At 40.3% G+C, this 22,191-nt stretch overlaps 3 protein-coding genes and 1 non-coding gene across 6 annotated transcripts; 1 reads left to right on the forward strand and 3 right to left on the reverse strand.

The window, feature by feature from the left end:
* Positions 1–275: 275 nt before the first annotated feature.
* On the forward strand, positions 276–3,571 carry mb (myoglobin). Its single transcript, XM_027136459.2, has 4 exons — positions 276–422; positions 848–933; positions 2,012–2,231; positions 2,413–3,571. Exons 2-4 carry the CDS (start codon positions 851–853, stop codon positions 2,551–2,553), a joined length of 444 nt encoding a protein of 147 aa, XP_026992260.1. The 5' UTR covers positions 276–422; positions 848–850; the 3' UTR covers positions 2,554–3,571.
* Positions 3,572–4,330: 759 nt separating this feature from the next.
* Positions 4,331–4,435, reverse strand: LOC113636426. Its single transcript, XR_003439047.1, has one exon. It is a non-coding gene; the product is annotated as a U6 spliceosomal RNA (small nuclear RNA).
* A 6,112-nt stretch (positions 4,436–10,547) lies between these two features.
* Positions 10,548–13,418, reverse strand: pane1 (proliferation associated nuclear element). 3 transcript variants are annotated; one of them, XM_027136379.2, is made up of 8 exons: positions 13,253–13,418; positions 12,928–13,162; positions 12,755–12,834; positions 12,116–12,214; positions 11,903–11,982; positions 11,631–11,722; positions 11,432–11,530; positions 10,984–11,125 (listed from the first exon to the last, which is right to left on the reverse strand). In XM_027136379.2, the coding sequence occupies exons 2-7, from the start codon at positions 12,982–12,984 to the stop codon at positions 11,465–11,467; spliced, it is 474 nt and encodes a 157-aa protein (XP_026992180.1). In that variant the 5' UTR covers positions 12,985–13,162; positions 13,253–13,418; the 3' UTR covers positions 10,984–11,125; positions 11,432–11,464. The 3 variants fall into 3 exon arrangements, with proteins under 3 accessions (XP_026992178.1, XP_026992179.1, XP_026992180.1); XM_027136377.2 differs by lacking the exon at positions 11,432–11,530 and having other exon boundaries at positions 10,548–11,125; XM_027136378.2 differs by lacking the exon at positions 11,432–11,530 and having other exon boundaries at positions 10,548–11,125; positions 11,573–11,722.
* A 30-nt stretch (positions 13,419–13,448) lies between these two features.
* On the reverse strand, positions 13,449–21,829 carry zgc:158803 (LUC7 domain-containing protein). Its single transcript, XM_027136375.2, has 10 exons — positions 21,201–21,829; positions 19,851–19,945; positions 19,106–19,204; positions 18,456–18,566; positions 17,625–17,768; positions 17,305–17,481; positions 17,011–17,189; positions 16,798–16,827; positions 16,295–16,432; positions 13,449–15,973 (listed from the first exon to the last, which is right to left on the reverse strand). Exons 1-10 carry the CDS (start codon positions 21,259–21,261, stop codon positions 15,739–15,741), a joined length of 1,269 nt encoding a protein of 422 aa, XP_026992176.1. The 5' UTR covers positions 21,262–21,829; the 3' UTR covers positions 13,449–15,738.
* Between the last annotated feature and the right edge of the window lie 362 nt (positions 21,830–22,191).

Raw genomic sequence — 22,191 nt, forward strand, 5'->3', positions numbered from 1 at the left:
TCTGTGTCACATGCACAGGCTGAGCCGGGTCACTGTTAAACTCTTCTACGTGATGTTTTGTGCATCAATATGCATGTGAGGTGGAGGAAATGAGAAAGTGGTTGGTGTGTGTGTGTGTGTGTGGGGGGGGGGGTGTTGCCATGGGGGGGGGGCTTGAGAAAAAATTAGAGAAAATATGATAAAGAGATTAAAAAGGGAATAGGTTAGAAAGTAAAAGGTGGGACAAATACAGTAGCATCAGGTGGGCGGAGTCTAAAATGGGACGGAGTTGATATTTGCATGGAGTGGGCATGTTTAATTGACAGCTGAGGGGACAAAATTTTGTCAGGACAGTATATAAACCCTAAACGCAGGTATCAGTGGCACTGCAAGAAAAAAATCTGAACAAACGTCTCAACTGAGCTGATAACAAAACTGTCCTGGTAAGTACAAACCAAATTTGTAATTTTGTTCTGATTTTTATTTAAGGAATAATTAAATCAAATAATTTAAAAAAAAACAATTAAACCTTTCTGTTATGGTTCTGAAAGTTTTAAGAAAGTTGCATTATTGACTGCCTCTCTCTGTGTGTGTGTGTGTGTGTGTGTGTGTGTGTGTGTGTGTGTGTGTGTGTGTGTGTGAGAGAGAGAGAGAGAGAGAGAGAGAGAGGTTGTAATTTACTCCGGATCATCAATCTTTTTTCCTCCAAGGTCAAACTGTTATAAAGTCTTCCTGATAATATTCCATATTAAACATTATGCCTTTAAATATAAGAATGTAGTCAGTTTTGTGGGAGGATTGTGATTCAGGAGGTTTGTCCTTACATGACCTCCAGGTTCTAACTGTCTTCTGTTGTGTGTGTCTGCAGACAATGTCTGACTTTGACTTGGTTCTGAAGTGCTGGGGCAAGGTGGAATCTGACTATCCTGGTTATGGAGGAGAAATTCTGACCCGGTTTGTACAAAACCACTTTTCCAAAAATCCCTTTTGGGACGTCTTTCTGGGAAAAAAAAAAAAAAGAATTGCCAGAGCTATTACTAAGGATTGCAGTTTGTATAGTGCAGCTGTGAATGTATTTATTACTGAAGATAGAAATATGTTAATTATCCATTATCCATAAAGACGAACAGGATTACTAAGGATTGCAGTTTGTATAGTGCAGCTGTGAATGTATTTATTACTGAAGATAGAAATATGTTAATTATCCATTATCCATAAAGACGAACATGCAGACATCCCGATGGGTGCAGCAACTTAAAATAGTGTAGATCTTTAGAAGTCAGATGTAGGTTTCAGATAGGAGCAGGAACACAGAGATATCAGGCTGGATGCAGACGCCTGGAGACTGAGAATGAGAATGATAATACGTAGCTCTTGTATAATTCAGACAAATGGGGTTCAGCTGGTAGCAGGAAACTCTAGACTTCAGGATAGTAAAAGTTGCTTGTTGATTGGAGATCCTGGAATACCGAGGTTGCTATACTGAATGTAAACTTCAGAGACTGTTCGATTTTGCACCAGCATTAGTGAGAGAGTCACCAAACGCGATTAGATCGAGTGCAGATGGTTTAAACAGTTAAAATATCTCAAACATTTTAGTTCTAGTACAGGGTTCCAAAGCTTTGGTGCAGCTATTGACGTTGCAGTGCTTTAAAAACATGAGGTTCCAAAATGTAAATGTAGACTGTTTCTGTTTGTTCTGAGAAAGGATGGATGCAGCTTACCTGCTTTCTCCCCTGTGGAGTTTCCCTGTCTGTGCACTCAGAGGTAACAGGATGCTGATATAGGCTGAGCTCACAGCCTGCACAATAGTCTCTTTCATTTACTTTCTCAGTCTTTAACTGGGTCTCAAAAGGAACCAGGACTTTTTGCAGGCTTAGATTGCCATGTTGATAGCTTTTACCTTTGTTTTCATATGGTCCTCACTCACTCCATCGTTCTCCCACCTTGATCTAGAATACTCTACATTTTACAGTCCACTGTTTATTTTTTCTACTCAGTTATTACACTTGCTGTCCTGTTCTATTTGCAGTCTGTTTTTGGAGCACCCTGAAAGCCAGAAACTCTTCCCAAAATTTGTTGGATTACCACAGAGTAGTCTGGCAGGAAATAAGGACGTCGCAGCACATGGCACCACGGTCCTGAAAAAACTAGCTGAGCTGGTCAAGGCAAAGGGACAGCATGCTGACATCCTCAAGCCATTGGCTGCTTCCCATGCCAACATACATAAGATTCCCCTGAACAACTTCAAGGTAGCACTCAACCTACAAAACCTACAAAAACATTCAGACTTAGCAGGAATTTCAGTGTAGCTAGATGTGACTTGTGTTTGGGAGCTGGGAGGAAACTGCAGAACCCAGAACACAGACATGTCTGGGCCTCTACTAGAACACGTTACTGATGCACCTCTAATATTATTGCTCTCTCTCTCAGCTGATAAGTGAGATCATCGTGAAGGTGTTCGAGGAGAAGGCCGGTCTCGATGCCGCCGGACAGGACGCTCTGAGAAGGGTGTTGGCTACCGTCATCAACGACATGGACTGCTACTACAAAGAGTGCGGCTTCGCCGGCTAGATGACCTCTGACCCTCTTAAGCCCCTACCATCACTGGGGCCAATTACATGGGTGTTTATTTAGCCAGTGGGAGTAGGTTATAATCAAGGCTTTTATAATTATTACTATTTCTGCAAGCAATGCTTTAACTTTATAGTAGTAAGCAATAGCTGTGGAGTCCAAGGCAAACTTAACATTCTCCTCAAACCAGACTGACAACAGAGAAGATGCTGAAATGAATGAATGAATGAGTCCAAAAGCTCAAGCCTTTGATTTTATTCAAAAAATAAATCCGTTTTAAAACTTCTTTTCTAAATCACTGTTCATTACTAACAGAAGTTCAATTGTTTTCTTATCGACTGAGTCATTAGGAACGTACGTGTGCCGTCATTTGTGTTACTTTTACACTCTGCCTTATATGGAAAGGTGTGTCAATAGGATATACAGAGATTTTCAAAAATGAATTTGGTTTATTCTTTTTTTTTAAGAATTTCTGGATTAATAAGATGGATTAACGTTTAAGAGGATTTACTAAAGCAGTTTGTGGTAATGTGTTTGTGGACAGACTGCATTCGACAGCCTTCTAAGAACGGCACAACTGCCAATTGTTCTTGCGTTAATCTCTGATAGTCCCGAGTTTGGGCCATGCAAAATAAAACATAAAAACAGTGTTGGAAAGTCGAGTTACACTGTAAACAAGCCAAATGTGCAGGTTTGAATAAAATGAGCACATCTGATGGACGGATATAATTTCATTAAAATGAATTTCACAAATATCTGCTAGCCGTCAACTCCTCAGATTATTTACACAGCAAAGTCATTTCATCCAAATGTAATGGAAAAGAATTGGACAAGTAGTACTCTGTGTGTGTGTGTGTGTGTGTGTGTGTGTGTGTGTGTGTGTGTGTGTGTGTGTGTGTGTGTGTGTGTGTGCACACATTAGTTCTGCTGGTCTATATCTATCTCCATGCTGTATCACTAAAATGCTTTAATGTGTGATTAACCAGTGATCATTAATAAAATTCTTGCTCACAAAGTCCCGCTGCCTCGTGTCCGTTCTCTCTCGATAACGTGACTCTATAGTTTATCTCTTTAGTTAAATCAACAAAAGTATGTACAAAAAAAAAACAACAACAAAAAAACACAACATGAAGCCAAATCTCGTGAATTGTTCAATAATGAAACATGACGTATGCAGTAATAAACAGCCGAGCATCAATAATTATCTGTAGCATTCTTAAATAACAGCATGTTATTTACACTTTACTCGTGTTATTCCTCTAAACCTGTGATGTGCAGCTGCACGGCTGTCAGAGACAATAAATCAACGGCGTCTGAAAGGATAGCGCAGTGCTATAAAGAAAACTCTACACAGTTAATACAGCTGCAGTGTCGCTTGTTCTGTACCACAACTTAGAAGAATTTGATTCCATTTTCAACACTTAAATGAAGGAGTATAATATTTTTAGCTAATTTGTTAGATTGTGTTCATTTTGTCTGCTTTTGAGACATGTATGAAAATGATGATGTTTCGGGTCATATTCATGCAGAAATATCGAAATTTCTAAAGAGTTCACAAACTTTCAAGCGACACTGAATAATACACATCAGTCAAGAGTGACATCTTTTTTACATTTACAGCATTTGACAGACGCCCTTATACAGAGTGACTTACATTATCTCATTTTTATACAGCTGAGCAATTGAGGGTTAAGGGCCTTGCTCAGGGGCCCAAAAGTGGCAGCTTAGTGGACCTGGGATCGAACTCACAGCCTTCCAATTGGTAGCCCAACACTTTAACCAGTAGGCTGCCATATCCCCGAAAAATATCATCCTTGCGCCGGGGCCATGTTAATCTTCTCTGTATCGTTCCAATTTTACAAACCCAATTCCAAGAAAGTTGGATCTCTGAACAAATTGTGAATAAAAAAAGGAATGCAATAATTTACAAATCTCATAAACTTATATTTTATTCACAATAGAATATAGATAACATATCAAATGTTGAAAGTGAGACATTTTGAAATGTCACGTCAAATATCGGCTCATTTTGGATTTCATGAGAGCTACACGTTCCAAAAAAGTCGGGACAGGTAGCAATAAGAGGCCGGAAAAGTTAAATGTACGTATAAGGAACAGCTGGAGGACCAATTTACAAATTATTAGGTCAGTTGGCAACATGATCGGGTATAAAAAGAGCCTCTCAGGGTGGCCGTGTCTCTCAGAAGTCAAGATGGGCAGAAGATAACCAATTCCCACAAAGCTGAGGTGAAAAATAGAGGAGCAAAATCAGAAAGGAGTTTCTCAGAGAAAAATCGCAAAGAGTTTGAAGTTCCCATCATCTACAGTGCATAATATCATCCAAAGATTCAGAGAATCTGGAACAATCTCTATGCGTAAGGGTCAAGCCCGGAAATCCATACTGGATGCCTGTGATCTCAACCCACTGCCATTCTCCGTTGCTGGCTAAATCTCTATAGGTCAAAAAAGAAGCCGTGTCTAAACATGATCCAGAAGCACAGCTGTTTTCTCTTGGCCAAGGCTCATTTAAAATGGACTGTGGAAAACTGTTCTGTGGTCAGACGAATTATTGAATTGTTCACGTCATCCAGACTAAAGAGGACAAGGACGACTCAAGTTCTTATCAGAGCTCAGTTCAGAAGCCTGCATCTCTGATGGTATGGCGATGCATGAGTGCGTGTGGCATGAACAGCTTACACATCTGGAAAGGCACCATCAATGCTGAAAGGTATATCCAAGTTCTAGAACAACATACGCTCCCATCCAGACGTCGTCTCCTTCAGGGAAGACCTTGCATTTTCCAACATGACAATGCCAGACCACATACTGCATCAATTACAACATCACGGCTGCATAGAAGAAGGATCCGGGTACTGAAATGGCAGTCTGCAGTCCAGAGCTTTCACGCATAGAAAACATTTGGCGCATCATAAAGAGGAAGATGAGACAAAGAAGACCTAAGGCTGTTGAGCAACCAGAAGCCTGTATTAGACAAGAATGGGACAATATTAGTAACTTGTCTCCTCAGTCCCCAGATGTTCGCAGACTGTTATAAAAAGGGATGGCGCACAGTAGGAAACATGACCTTGCCCCAACTTTTTTTTTTGAGATGTGTTGATGCCATGAAATTTAAAATCAACTTATTTTTCATTTAAAATGATTTTTCACATTTTCTCGGTTTAAACATTTGATATGTCATCTATGTTGTATTCTGAATAAAATACTGAGATCAGAAACTTCCACATCATTGCATTCTGTTTCTATTCACAATTTGTTCAGTGTCCCAACGTTTTTGGAATCGGGTTTGTAGTATAGATGCTGTAGCTGTTTTTTTTTTTTTTTTTAATAAACATAAACATAAAACTTTTGACAAACATGTAAATTTTGAAATTTACACAAAATGGCTGCAGGAGGAAATGATTTGAAACTTCAAAATTCCTTTGCTTTAGATTACGAAATGTATTATCAAAGCCAGCATTTTCACTGGCGTGCACACACACATGCACAAGCACATGCACACACACAGCATCAGGCTCTTTTTCACACTTCTTATCATGGTTGTGTACGTGACTGCAGCTGCAACAACCTCTGCTTGTTTTGGCACAGACTATAAATCAATGCGGCCAACTGAAATCAACTGACAAGCACAGGACATCAGTATCACCTTCAGGAAAGCACAGCATAAAACAGTCTGCCACTGGTCCCACTCGCTCTCCATGACAGCTGGAGAGTGTTGGCATAGCTCTGCTTTGTCTCTGTGTGTATCATTGCTCTGCAGTTGCTGGGGGCTCTGAAGGAGCCTGTGGCTTTGGGTGTAGGTTTTATAATCTGAAAATAGGTTCAGCACTTTTTGTGAGAACAGAAGCAGACACAAAGATAAAGGTATATTTATATGTCTATGTGGTGGCATTGGTATGAAGAGGAGGTGTGAGCAGTCACGTCTGCAGTAGCTGGAAAAGTGTAGTGTTACACTTGAGTGTTTGTTGCGCAGGAGGTCACCTTTCCTTTCCACAATTCCAACACACTAGTGACCTGTGACGATTGTTGGCGCCTGATCAAATGAACTATTTTATGTATAAAATATGTATACATAAAAAATATTATAAATATGAAATTAAAAAATTTAAAATACGGTACGTTACCTTCACTTTCCCAGATAAAAACTATGTGAAAGATGCACAGACGTACAGAAAAGGCAATTTATTAATCTGACTATTTAGTGTAAAAACATAAGCATCAACGTAACACAAAACATACTAAAAATATTAGCTTAATGTCTCGGGAGTGAGTTTGGGTGCAGATGCAGTTAATAGCTGGTATTAAATTTTTTTTATGCCTGCGCAAAACATATAAACTGCTAAATTGATGCTTTAACTTAATTTGATTTGATTTCTGTACAGATTTACTCGTAATTTCTTATTCGAGTCACAAACGCATGTTTGAGTTTGTACATGCTGCGGATTTTCGTTATGGGAGGCGTTTAGGAAGAATCCTGAATTTTCAAATGTTAATAAGATCGTTTTTATTGTGAAGACATTTCACAACAGAGAAAATGAGAGTGCTACGTGCCGTGGAGCATGTCTGTCCTACTTTGTAAAACTTGTTGTAACCTGTGGGTGTGAGGTGCAGGATGTGTTTTATTCATTTTCAAACCAGAATTAATCCAGTTAATCCAGAAACCGTTAGCACACTGGGGTCAAAATACAGATTTTCAGAGCTAATCCATTATCAAGAAGAAAAGTCCAGACAACAAGTGAAAACTCAACTATGGGGAAAACAAAAAAAAAACCCACAAGAGACGAGGCTGTGGGAGCTCACGATTAACCAGTGCCTCACTGCTGAAAAGGTGAGACGCAAAGACACCAAGGCAGATTTTACAGTACTGATTTTTTTCACTGACTAAAAAACTACTTACTATCAAAGTCTCTTAAGAACAAATCGATTCGGATGCCTGAGCTAACAATACAAAACAAAAAGTGAGAAACAGAAGGTAACAGACAGTGTAGAGTGTACGGTACATCAATGAAGACTGCATCAAGCCACTTCCTGAACATGAAACCGAGGGACAAACAGACACACTGAGATGACACCTGCAGGGGAACAGCATGTTTCAAACAGCACAGTTTGGACCAAGCTAAAGCCATGGCACAGACGGGGTCTGGACCAGAGAGAGAGATGAATATTTGGACAGCGATTGAGACAAAAATAGAAAGAGGAACAGGGGCATTGGTATGGCAATTAATTCTGTTTATGCATTAAAAGATCACCAGTGCCACCAGCATGCCAGACCTGAACTGTGCATGATATCATAGATGGCAGGTTGCAGCCCCTTTCCCATATTAGATGGGAGTCAACACACAGAGCAGAACAACAGACAGCAATTACACAGCTACAAATGTTGTTTCAATGGAACTTGAGAGTCAGCAATAACTCTAACGGTCAGTGGACTAGATCACTGCAGGTTTTCTGTGCAGAATCTTCATCACACAACTGCTTTAAGCCCGTAAACGTCATTTAGTCCGAGTCTCAGTGCCTCTCTGTGAGTTCATTGTCCTCTCTGAAAAGGAGCATCTGGTTTCTGAGGCTTCTAGCCTATCTCCAGTGTCCTGAGTGCGTGTGTGATCTTTAGGGAAACTGCCTGATTGTGTAACGGAGAAAATAAGATAAGTGTCTCCTGAATGTTTCCTTTGGGGGTTTAATGTGTGTGAGGAAGAGGCAGGGCAGGAAAGTGGAGATGACAGTATGCACACACATTTCCTCTGGAGACACTGCGATTCGTGCAAATACTCACACAGTAGAGAAGCCCCAGCTCTTTAAGAAATGCCTTGTAATCAAGTGCATTTTAGCAGGAAGCAGTGGAACCAAATATATTTCAGACAGAAGTTTCAACAAAACCGTTGGCATCAGTTCCCATTAGAAAAAGGAATCAGCAGACGACGCAAGAGCTGGACGGTAGATTACTATTTGTCCTGTTAAAGCTATGCTTAAGTGTTTTGACAGTGCGATACAAACAGGGGGGTTATGGGTAAGCAGAGCAAACATGCCTTCAAATAGCTAACAGACAGTTAACCAGTTTACAGCTGGACGCTGACTGCTCGAAGCTCCAGTGTGCAGCGCGTACTTGGTAATGTTGTGCACATTGCTCTGCAGGTTTTGAGGGTTTCAGACTGATGATGTAATTCTCTAGTCTCTCTCCAAACAAACCCGACATCGCACTAATGTAGCACTATAACAATATAAATCCAATAAGAATAATTTTAGTCCAGGTAAGAAACGTTTAATTTAATACAGTCCTGATCTTAATCCTTCATTTAGGCCTGAAATATTGACAGCACAGTAACATTAATAAATACTATTAATAATTACTAAGGAGACCAACAGCAGCTAGAACAGTAATGCTAATTGACACACGTTAATTTTTCAAGCTTTAGACATTTAAGCCGTAATTCGTCGCATGTGACGGGAGACTACTGCAACAAGCCTACTGTAAACGCATCAACAGTGTTATTTCAACTGAACAGTGTTTTCAGTTTAACTACTGCAACTGAACTCTGTGATGTCTCATAGATCTCTAACAAACTTAAGAGGGTCTGACACATGTCCATATGGTATCTTAATTTCCTTTTTTTTAAAGGTTCAGGGTCAAAATATTTATAAATCACTATAAAAAGCCACCCCCCCCCACACACACACACCACCCATTGTGAGCTTTCAGGCATGGAAAGGCGGGTGAGGGTGAAAGCAGTACGTGCATTCAGTAACGTAGCCACTTTAATCCTGCTCCACCAATCTATCAGCACCTGGAACAGACACACAATTCAGTAACTGAAGGTGCCCCTGTTTGGGGGCACGGGACAAAAGGCTGGCCCACAGGGAGGACGGTGCAATCGGACAGGAGGGGATGGCCAAGGAGAGGGCCAGATTACAGCCCCTTATTTTAATACAGTGAAAGCACACAAGATTATTGTGGTAAACAAGGTGAGACATGTTAAAACTGCAGCTGTTTTTTTTTCTTAACATCACAGGGTCTGTGTTGTGTTTGCGTATTTGTACAAGACAGGATATCTATACATGTGATTGCTCCAGTGCACATTGTCAAAGATAAGGTGGTCACAATATGGGGTCAGACCCTATCATGACAGAGAGAGAGAGAGAGAGAGAGAGAGAGAGAGAGAGAGAGAGAGAGAGAGAGAGAGAGGAATACGGATTGAGAACATAAAAGTTTTTTTTTTTCCTTTCTTTGGTGTACTGGATAAAGTTTCCACTGAGGGAATTGAGAGTACAGAAATCTGGCGCACAGGTTAGTTGGCAACAGGTGAATTAGGAGAGAGAGGAAGGGGGGAGGAGGGGAAAGAGCGAGAGAGACGGGGGAAGGGGGGTGTTCGCCTTTGAGAGACGACTTTGAATTTCAAGGTTATACAAGTACACTGTGACCAAGATCACCAGAGGTGGCGGCAGAGTTTACACCTTCAGCAACACTTATTCTGCAACCATAAAGAGAATTTATAGTAATGAGCTCATTAAAAAAAAAATTATGCCAAATGCCTGTCAATTTCTTTTCCTGGCATGTTTTTTAAAATTTCTGTCATAAACTGTCAGCAAAATACCTCACAATCCATCCATAAGTCTCTTGAACAGAATGTGGCAACACTAAGGTAAAACCCTCTAGTGAAAAACAGAAATGAAAAAAGATTCAAAAGGTTTTTTTGTGCTAAATAAAAAAGGAGCAGTCTATGGAAACAAAATTTGTGGATGCATAAAGGCTTAAAGAAAGAGACAAAAGAGAGAGATTTAAAAGAAAGAACATGACAAATAGAGAGAAAGTAAAAAAGAAAGGAAAAGAGAGAGACAGACAAAGAAAGAAAGAAAGCCGAGTTCAAATCTCTCTGCACTGTCATACTTTCTACTGCTACTTTCTACGAATGCTTTTACTAATTTAATTCTACAACAATTTTATTTTTATCTAATAATGTTGCACTCCCTTTCTGTTGCTGTCATGTTGAACAATGTCATGGTTTATTAACGAACACCGTAACATCAAAAGACAAGAGAGTATTAAAAACACAGAAGTCATACACAAACCATACGGCTACTGCAATATATCTACATTGTATAAAAAAACTTTATACAGGAGGACGATGAGCATCAGAACAGCACGTTTGTCTGGGATACAGCGCTACCTGGTGTTGCTAAGGTGCAGTATAAAGAAGTGAAATAAAATGTGTGCACTTACTTAAAAAATAAATCTGCGTATCTGTTAGCAAACTGATAACCTGGCACACCTCAGTGGAACGTTTTACTTTGTATAAAACATGTTTTTTTCCTTCAAATTTCCTATAATTACTACTGGACACAGCAAGCATGCAGACATAGGATGACACCGATACAGGAACTGAAAGGGATCACAGAAAGGAAAAGGAGCGAGAGGTCAGTCTTCATCGAGCTCTGAGGGCACGGTGCAGCGGGTCAGAGTGGACAGGTACAACGCCGTGGTCGCCACGGGAGACAGACCGGCCGACACCTTCAGGATAGTGAGAAGTCTCGACGCTGCCATGCTAACACCGTCCTCTGTCTGTACGCATGAGACACACACAAGGATGTTATATTACATATGTTTAAAAAAAAAAAAAGGTCATTTCCATCTAATCACCTTCCTGTTACAGGCTCCAACAATCTGACATGAAAATGAACAGATGAGGTCTGAAAATGAACCTCTACACTTAAGCTAGGTCTAGCTAACTCCAAAAAAAAAAATACACATTTAATAAAGATTTAGACAAAAGAAAAAACTTTTAGATAATTAACATAAGCGATTAATACTCCGAATAATTCATTGCTGTTAGTATTCAATGTAAATGTTTTTGTGTTTTATGCAGACCTGCTCCACTCAGGCTGCACTGTTCCTCTTTACTCACACAACAGTTTCCTTTTCAGGAAACACAACCCATTTAGATGAGCTCATGAAATGAGATGTTTCCTGAGACGAATGAATGGAGACAAGACTAAAACATTCACATACACAGTGTGTTCAGAAGGGTAGTGTAGAGATAAGCAGTGCTGCTGGTGACGTGTTGTACCTGGTGTTCAGCGCAGATTACAGGACAGCGGTGAGATGCAGCAAGTTTCTTCACACTTATTAAACGCTCCTGAGCCAGAGCGCTACACCGTGCTGAGTAAACACACACACACAAGCATGAAGAAAATATAATAAAGTTTTAAAAGACATCTAAAGAAAGCTGTGATCACATGTGGTTGCTATAATATTTCAGTGAGTTGCTAAGGAGCTAGAAGATGACGCAATGCTGTTTTAATGATGTTCAGTACATCTACAGATAAAGAAATCACATACCATCAGTGACCAAGAAGCACACCTTCCCGAGGAAAAAATCTGATCTCAGGTGATTGAGGGAATTCTCCACCACCTGAAGACTAAGGATGTGTGAGAACAGAAACATGGCAACAGAGGTAAGAAAGATGAACCAAGATGTGTTCAATTCCCACTTTGTAAAAGTAGTAAAATGACATCAGTTCATGTCTGAGAGCAGAGTGCGATGGAGGTTACCTGCGTTCAGACAAGAGATTCACTATAAACACCACCAGATCCACACGGGGTCGAGTCTCACTGTTCTCCACAGGGAGAGGAAGTTTACAAGCCAGCCGCCTGAAACGGGTCGGAACAATCAGATGAGGAACAATTCAAGATGGCATCAAAGACAGAAATAACATTTTTACTCCAATTTGTTTTTTTTTCCTGATATATCTGAACTTGTGTGAGTTCTCATGTTCTCAATGTCCAATCAGTGAACAACATTGTTCTCAGTGACAAATCATCAATCGCCGTCGCTCCCAAACAACAAATCCCTTATCTCATTTACTCCCAAACAACCAATCAGTGATCACAGTGTTATCACTGAGCAAACCCCACCCCTAAGGACAAAACAACAACTAATCAGTGTTCTTGTTGTATTATATCCCAGCTAATCACGTCTACGGTTTCATTTTGTCTGCAATTTTGATAGAAATTATCATAAAAACATGTGCCATAACCAAAGACTATTAAAGTTAAAGTTAAAGAATTGAGAATGTTTGATTATAAAACTTCCCACTATCTAATAAAAAGGGCATTTATTTAAATATGCAGATTATGTAAATATGCAGATTACGTAAATATACAGACTATTTAAACATACAGATGACTTACACGTTGACGTTGGCGTCTTGTTCCCTCTGCACTATAGCCTCAGCTAGTTTGGACTGAAACTTCTCCTCGTTTTCAACTAGCTGACAGAATAAAACAGATATAAAGCTGCTAGCTAGCTAACTGCTCACTGTGTAAACAAACAAAAAAACAACACACTTCAGCTCGATACTTACTAGAATGGTTGCTGTATTCGGTTCAGGGATTTTGCTGTAAGGTGTCAGTAATGCCATGTTACATTTTATAGTCTTTTAAAACCAAACGCTTGTTTATTTATTTATCATTTAAACAAGACTGCTGTAGTTCCTGCTGCCGCTTCTTTTCAAAGACTCTGTCGTCACTTCCGTCACCATGTTTTTTTAAACCAACGCTTTGCTGCCCCCTTTTGGACGTGTGGCACATTTATTCCTCCTGTCAATAGAAACCCCCGACAATAAAACACTATAACAGCGTTAAACATCCTGATTAAAGGTTGCCGCTAAGTGTAGTTGTGTACTTAACCCTTTTACATCAGATTTAACCAAATTTCTGAGGTAAATGTTGATACTTTTGACTGCTTTTTTCTTCACGCGCTGTATAATGAAACAGTTAGCATCGTGCTAACTTAAACGTCTCCCTCAGTTAAATGGTCGGCCATTTTGAATTCAGGCGTCATCCCAGTGTCGCACTGAGAGAGACAGAAAAACATCTGAAAACATTTTAATTTATAATTTCCAAACGCCTTTATTTAATTGCTTGCGTCAGGTTTTTTCAGAAAACTTAACAGCAAACTCCAAAAAGAAAAATAATAATAAAATAAGATAAAACAGTTGTGCACACAACATACTTACAGAAACAGTTGGCCTTTGAGATATACAACCTGAACGTACAAATAAACATGGAAGAAAGTGGTATTGTTTGTTTCCAAAGTAAACGAAAGCTACCTCTTAAACAGAATGTTGTAGTACTGAATTAACACACCGTCTTTAGTCAGTACATCAGGATGGATGGTGAAAGTAGCTAAAGTCTTTTTTTTTGTCTGTTTTAGATTCACAGTTCATTGATGCTCAGGTTTCATGTAAGCATTATTGTATACTCATATTCTGTCAACACACCCCTAGCTTTCAATCTAATAAAGAAAGAGAAGAAAAACACAAAACATATGAATCTGTAAGTACTGGTTAACAAGCAAACTTTGGGCCTCAGGATCATTAGGTGTTCAATCTTTTTTTTTTAACACACTTGATTTTGCAAGGAAATGTGGTGGTGGAATAATGAAAACATGTATATTTGAAGGCTTCCAGGCATCAGGAGCTGAGATTCACATTTCTAAAGATAGAAAACATTGTCTATTTTATTTTATTTTTTTAAAGAAATTCTAGCAAAGAACAAATTCGCATCCACATGAAACCAGTTTTGGCCAAAACTGCTTTTTAACTTGCTCATTAATTGAGACAATGTATTTAGAATTTAGAAAATTGTTAAAGAAAATTTTGTATGCTCAAACAGTGAGAAATGAAGAAAAATCTTTTGCAAATCTTTTTTTTTTAACCTAAACTCCATCTACTGCATGGGTAACATGTGCAATGACCATAAACAAATCGAAACAGATTTTCACATACAGAAAAGGTAAGGGCACTCGTTAGGGCGGTCTATAAGTGTCTCAGCAACATCATGTTCTGCTGTCTGTACAAGAAAATGCATCAGAACCTTTGTTTAATGTTCACTGCACATACACACCACATACGGTAACCAGTGATTAGGTAAAAACGTGCTGAAATATTCCTTAAAGGTGACTAGCTGTCAGCAGAAAACCCTCTTTGGGTTCCACCATAAAGCAGCTTGTTAACAAATAGCTCCAGCTTCATAGCAGCTGTAAAAACATCTTAAGCATCAGTTACCATTTTTTTAATAACAGTAATAAACAAAAACAAACAAACAAAAAAAAGATTCATGTTCTTGAAAGAAAATACACATCATTTGTGGTAGCCGAACATATCGACAAGTGAGAATCCCTCACATTAAATTGCTGTAACATGAATTGGGTTCTCCCTCCACTCTGTTTTGCTTGGCTGGCAGATAGCAGTTTGCGCCGTCCATATATGAATGAATATCACGTGTCAATCTCTGGCACTAAACAGCTTCCCACTAGCACACACCTATTAAACCTGGTCACACCTGGAGCACGAGAATCAGCAAACTTAACACCCGGGGTCAGGGTGTGTAAACCTGTTCGAAATACATTTGCAAAATGTTATTTATATGCCCAGCATTTTTACTGCATCTAGTAAGCAAACAACGTTTAACTGGATTCTTCACTCTGCAGATTTGTATCTCAGTGGAGGGGGGGCATCATGCAGAGAACCAGCTCGGTACAATCCAGGTGGATAACAGGACGGTTGGATAAATGACATCTATCTGCAGCCCTGATGGCCGAGTCTCACAGTAGACAAAACCTCAGCTTTTTCAGACTATTTTCTTGTGTAAAAATTTCAGAGATTATTAGGCAAGTTTTAAAATTTCATATGAAGTCAGCTGTATTCTGTGATGATTAAAGTTAATCCGTTAATTACAATTTAGAAAACTGGTCAGAGATGTAAAGGTGGCTAAATCGGTTAGCTGGGGAAAGTGTTGACAGGAGGGCATAAATATTAAGTGGACTTTAGTGAATTTATTTAAACTTAGGTGCATATTAGCTAACTGTGGGGCTTCACACTTTTGGTCTGCAGTTTTGACATTCTCACAAAATCTCACCGAACTACGTTGAAAATGTGTTTAACTATATTTCTTTTAATGTTTAGTCGTCAAAAGAATATCAGAAACACAGCATGTCTATGTGTTGTTGTAAATAAGGCCTAATTGTGCTGATATTCAGATCTGTGATGGACATCCGATGTTACGTGCATCTTTGCCAAACTCATCCAAATCAGCTATCACAAAGAAATAAGGAACAAGAACAGAAAGTCATGTGAAAGCAAAGCAATCGTCATCATTCTCTATCAATCTGTTTATATCTCTCCCGATTCCCTCTCCTCTGAGCTGGAGTGATTCTCTCTCTCCACAGAAACAGATCTTTCTCTGCCCCTCAGTCTGCCCATCTCCGGGGAAGAGATCGACCTCTCTCTTTCGCCCGGCTCTCGCTCCACATCCCTGTAGCCGTCTTCTCTCCACCGGTCCTCTCCTCCATACTCCCTCCATTGCTCCTGCGATTGAGGATGCTCCTGCTCTCGGGTGTGTGATGACCTGAGATAAATAATTAAAGAGAAATCAAAAGAATTTTTAATCTCTTTAAATCATACTGTTCAATCCCTTTAATTATATAACTTCCTTAATGAAAAAAGAAAAAAAACAACAACAACACTTTCATACTATTTGAAGTTAGCTAACCAGCTTATGTTGATCAGTTTTTACTCCACATTCTGACCAATCATAATACTAAGCAAAACTAAAGATCGCCAGACATGTTAGATATGACCTGTAATAGCCAAGATTCCATCATGTACCATTATTATTATTGTGTTCCATAAAATAAATGAAGGCGTATAATTAATGTGAAAAGCGCACCTCTTCTTCTTTCTCCTGTGAGAGTGAGAGCGAGAGCGATGGCGTTCTTTATGTCTGTGCTTCCTCTCTCGGTCCCGGTCTCTCGAATGGGAGGAACGACGTCTCCGCGAGCGATGAGATGACGAGCTTCCACCATCCCTGACACACGGACACAAAATCTTATGGCTTTGTTATGTCCATGTCATTTTTCAGCTGTGTTCCATCTCACAGAACAAAAATCTTGTTCCTGAGTGGAGTAACAGACATGCTCCTGATCATCTGAAGACAACTTCAAATTCTAACACTGCTACAGCAATCTGTGAGGAGTCCATAAATGTGCTGTTATGGTGGGAGGGCCAGAGCCAGACATACTCATTCCTGTCCATCACAACACTACCTAATCATGTGAGTCTGTAAGCTTGTGTATGATCAAATCTATGTATGACCAGCTTCATGTATTTGTGCATTGTAAAATTTACATTTTAATTTTACTCAGCTCTGTTCCTACACACACACACATTCACCTGTATCTTTCCCCACTGCGAGATCTGGACCTGAGATAGAGAGTGAGGGATAGAGAGATAGAGAGAAAGAGACAGAGGAGGAAGGAGAGAGAGAAAGAGAGGAGGAGGGAGTGAGAAAGCGGCACAAAAGTTTAGAAATCTCTACAAAGTCATATGCTATTATATGATTTTATGACACAGAACATTTTTAACAATCCTATGAGAGTAACTCACCTCCTGCGCTCTCTCTCCCTCTCGCGTTCCCTCTCGCGTTCCCTCTCGCGCTCTCTTTCTCTCTCACGTTCACGCTCCCTCTCTCTTTCCAGCTCCCACTCCCTCTGTTTCTCCTCCTCTCGCTCCCTCTCCTCCCGCCGCTTCATGCGCATCCGCTCCTGCTTTTCCACCACTGCTTTCTGACAGACAGACAGAGACAGACAGAGACATTAAGGATTGAAGGTGTCATTTCGTATCTAACAGATCTAAAAAAAAAAAAAAAGTGTGGTGACTGATGCATGCTCCTGTCCTCACTCTCAGTTTCTCAAGCTTCTCCCGGATCTCAATGAAGCCCAGGTGCAGTTTCCCACCAAAATGGTCGGCAAGGCGACGGTCATTGTCATGGAGGCCAAGGTAGGCAGAGCAAACCTCACACACCCTCAGCTTCTGCTGCTGGAAACTGGAGGCTGGCATAGAGTTCCGGTATACGTCCTAAAATAACACACACACAATCACTCCCATCACTACTGACTTAATTCAGTTTACATGAACATGCAGATCAGTGCATGTGTGTTTGTGTGTGAAGTGTCAGTGAAGTGTATCTCTCTTCAAAAGAGCTGCTGAAACAAACTGACCTCTGCCTCTTTCTTGAGGGCTCGTGTTTTCTCTACCTTCTCCAGAACCTGCTGGGCCTCGTCCACATTTCCCTCTCCACCCAGCTGCTCCGCTCGTGCCAGCAGCTTCCCGATTTCCTCGTTGAGTTCGTGCACACGCTCCGCCTGAAACACACACACACAAACACACTCAGCCAACACATCCCAGTGTCTAAATCCTAATATTATCCCAATTAATAATAAGAAGAATCAGAAAAGGGTGATGAAGAATGAGATGGACAAAAAAATTTAGTTGCCTAAACCTGAAACCCAAAAACTATTTTTCTTGTCTGGGTTCATGGCAAAGCAGTGATTCCTGCAGCAGCAACATCTGGATGGAGAAAGTTTTTAAACTCAGATAGGGAACATGGGAAACACGTGGGTGCATTTTGAAGACTGACATTTACATAACAATTAAGAAATGTGATGTTGAGCACTGTGGCAAACTTCCTGTCAGCTGTACAGCAGGTGTGCAAAGCGTCCGTTTCAGTGCTACCTAACTGACATCCTTTCAGCTCAAAAAATAGTTTCAAAGAACAAACAACAGTCTCTCTATGAGTTTCAGGCATCAAAGAAAGCAGTCATGCACAAAAATACAGAGTAAACTAATTTTTTATAGTTCCTTAATGAGCCAAAATGTTAATACAACCATCTCAGTTATAATCTCCATCCTTTTTGTTTTTATGTCCTAGTGGCTAAACATTTGCTGCTCCGTGTGTGTGCACTTTGGATGGGTCAAACGCAGAGAACGAATTCTGAGTATGGGTCACCATACTTAGCCGTATGTCACGTCACTTTCACTTTCACAGTTACCTTAGCAGCAACCTCTGCACTGATCTCTTCCTGAGTCTCAGCCAGACGTTTCTTGGCGAGTTCGGTCCTCCGGTCACAGTCTGCGATAAAGGACTGCAAGTGTTCGGCAGCCTGGACACACACACACACACACACAATTCTTTTTTACCTACGTAACCTTTCCCGATAAATGTTTCCATAAAGCTGAAAGATGTATATTCGGTTAAATGCATCACTTTGGCTGTATTAGCTAGTGCTTATAAAAACCAGACATAGAAATCTCTAAGGCAACATAAAATGTGAAATAATGAAAACGATCTGTACGTTATGGATTCTGATCATTACTCAACACCCACACTGCTATTTTCCTGTATCAAACCCAAGGACAAGAAATTATGGGAGCCAATTAAGCCAGGAATCATTTACTTTCGGCTGGTCAAGTTGTCTGAGAAGACATCTGTTCCTATGGAAACTCACAAACTGAACCAGTGCACTTCTTGAGTTCTCATCGAGGGGCACAATATTTGTACGTTACTTATCGAAAGACATTACAGGATTAAAGTTATTTAGCAGCAAATGCCGCTTCCATAAATAGTGCACTACATATTGAACATCCCGTCATCTGATCAAAAACATTACAGTGTCCAAGAGAGTTCTTATGTCACACTCACGTCTAGCTCGAAGAAGTACTCCTGGTGTTTAGAGGCGATCTCATAGTCTGCCCTCAGTGCCAGGTCGTGCACTTTTAAACACTCGCCCAGGTCCATACGCTGCACAGGACACAGACACACACACAGAGGATCAGCGAGTGAAGAGGAAGTTTGGAGGTTTTATAGGTCAGGAAATAAAAGTCTGCATGTGTATTTCTATAATGGCACGCTGGTCATGAATCTCAGAAATCTGTTAACGTCCTATGGTGAACCGTACAGGACAACAACAAACGAATGACACAAATATGGCAAAGAATTTGGAAAAAACGAAACAAGTGTTGCACCATGAAATATGACTTTTTGCTGAACTCAGATCCAGATGTAACTGTAGATGCTGCTTTATTAAAGAAGGTACAAGTGAAAGTTTGATAGTTGCTTGATATTATCTTTTCCTCCTTATTAAGTCTATGATGCTCTTTAAGCACTTTTTATTAAGGGCTGAGATATAATCATATAGTATTAGATAAATATCATAACACTAATTTAGTGCATTTTATTCTTCACAAGAAAAAAATCATGTAATGAACTGCCAGGATAAACTGTCTACATTGAGCTTGTGTACATACATTCTGTAGACGGTGTTATAAAATATGCTGGAATAATATCATACCATGCATGTGTGTATGTAAGTAAGTAAAAGAATGATTCAAAGGTTCCACAAATTTCTATAAAACCCAAACTGTCTGCGAAACAGACACACACTCACTGTTCCTGATAAGATGTCATGAGGGCAGGATTCCAGCAGATGACTTTTACACACACTCTCATCCGTGAACTTGATCCTTTGACGCATTGTGTCTCCTAGGACAAAAAAAAAAAGACGTTTCTTGAGGCACCGTCAGCTCCTGCTAAATCCAGTCGAACCTTTTCAGTTGCATTCTCATATTTACTCAGAATTCTCTACATGCCAAACACTCTAAAGGTAAAATTGTTTTATGCTTCATCAGGTTGCAAGGGGTTTCAGTTACTTACTTCTTTTTCTGTAACCTTGTCTTTGTTTTTTTGTGTGTGTGTGTGTAATAAACGATTCACACCAGTACATGGTAGTTGTTAATGTCTGTTTTACCCGAAAAACACACACACACACACACACACAAACAACGCTCTAATAAAGGCATAGGTGACCTCAGTACGAGTTTCGTAAGTCAAAGTTTGTTTGAAAGTTGTGACACAAACCAAACAGTGGTCTCGGAAACCTGTAAACTGAAATGAAGAACTGTTCACCTGATGCTCTGTGATGCTAATTTCTAAAGTGGTAGCTTTACTCACAAAGCTTTGCTGAATATAACTACAGTTCATAATAAAGCTTTCGGTACGTATTCGTTACTACTGTTGTACAATCAATGGTACACGTTTTGTAACATTCGTACAGTACGTGGGCAAAAGTAAATGCACCCCGACCACCTGTATCGCATCTGTATATCTGTAAAATAAATAAATAAAATAATCTCACTCCAGATTTATTCCCTTTTGCTGTTACAACACGCTCCACTATTCTGGAAGTCTTTCCACTAGATGTTAGATTGTGGCTGTGTGGATTAGTGTGAGTTCATTCGGCTACAAGAGCATCAATAAGATCAGACTGCTGAGGAGACTCCAGGTCTAGATTCATCCCAATGGTGTTCAGTGGGTTTAAGTCAAGAGTCAGGGTTCTTCACTCCAGCCTTCACCTCCACACCATGTCAACACAGAGCTAACTTTGTTCCTGTACACAGTGTCCAGTGAAGTTAAACTGTAGTATTACACATAATTGTGTTCTTCCAACTTAGGGAAAACACATACTTTTGGTGTTAGGATCAACATATGGGTGTGATGGTCAGGGTGCACATACTTTTGGACAGATCCACGTCTACGTGTATATGACGTGTCTGAGTGCACGTGTTGTGAAGTTTTAACGGTACATCAGAGATTAAGGTCGAATAATATTAATTATAAGCTTTAGTTCCCTTGTAATGAATCAGGAAAGAGGAAACACAGCTACACTCAGTGCTAAAGCTAAAGCTAAAGACGGTTGGTCCTGAAACACACACTAACACACACACTTATTATGACTCACCATCTCGGCTTGTACCCATCAGCTGGTCCAGCATGGCTCTCATCTGCGCCTGGGCCGACATCTTCACTGTTAGAAATTATAATCAGTATAAAAATGTTATGATTTCTGTCCTCAGACACATGCAGGCCTTCCGTTCAGCGCGTGCCAGAGTGCGCGCGCGCGCCTGCCTCTGTGTGTGTGTGCGCGCGCGTGTGTGTGGCGAATTTAACTTTTCTGCCTGGTTTAAAATAAAAAAGACCCCGGATGTTAAAGTATCCTGTTACGTTAAAAAAAACCTTATAATGGTTATTTTAGACCCAGGAACGTGTCTCTGTGACCGAGGCAGCACTGTGGTGAAAGGTTCCGTCCTTTTTCACTTCTCTCTCTATCCTTAGCTTCGCCTTGTTAGCGAAGTCCAGCTAAGCTAACCTATGCTAAGCTAACCTATGCTAAGCTAAGGAAGGAAGAAGGGGGGGGAATGAGAAACTTCCGATTATATATAAATATATTGTCTTCCAAAACGACTTCCCTGCTCCGATAGCAACCCGCAGACTATTTGATCCTGGAGCTATCCATGTTCGGGACAATTTGTTTTTGGTTTTTAAATTTAACGTTGTTGTAGGTTTGCGAACTTCCTGCTCTGTCTCCGAACCTCGCGCTCGCCTCGCGTACGCGGCGTCATCGTACACGGCGTCTGATTGGCTGAAACCCGGGTGACGTCATTGACAAGGCTTCGGTTCCCCACGTAGGCCTTGGCTTATCTTTAGTAATCACACTATTGCACGTGTGCTCTGGTGGGCAGAGCGTCACACGCATCTGTGGTCCTTCCACCACGTCACTACAACGTTATAGCTACATGTAACTGTATAAAAATGTCTCTGTTACAGCAGTACAGTTTATCTTCACTGGAACTAAGAGACTCAAACATGACAGTGTCCCTGGGCACAAAACCCCTGAGCTCCATGAAGATCTATATGGTGTGGAGGTGTCGGGAGTAGGAGAACTTCAGTGT

The sequence above is a fragment of the Tachysurus fulvidraco genome, chromosome 18 (assembly GCF_022655615.1).
Source record: "Tachysurus fulvidraco isolate hzauxx_2018 chromosome 18, HZAU_PFXX_2.0, whole genome shotgun sequence".
Classification (NCBI taxonomy): domain Eukaryota; kingdom Metazoa; phylum Chordata; class Actinopteri; order Siluriformes; family Bagridae; genus Tachysurus; species Tachysurus fulvidraco.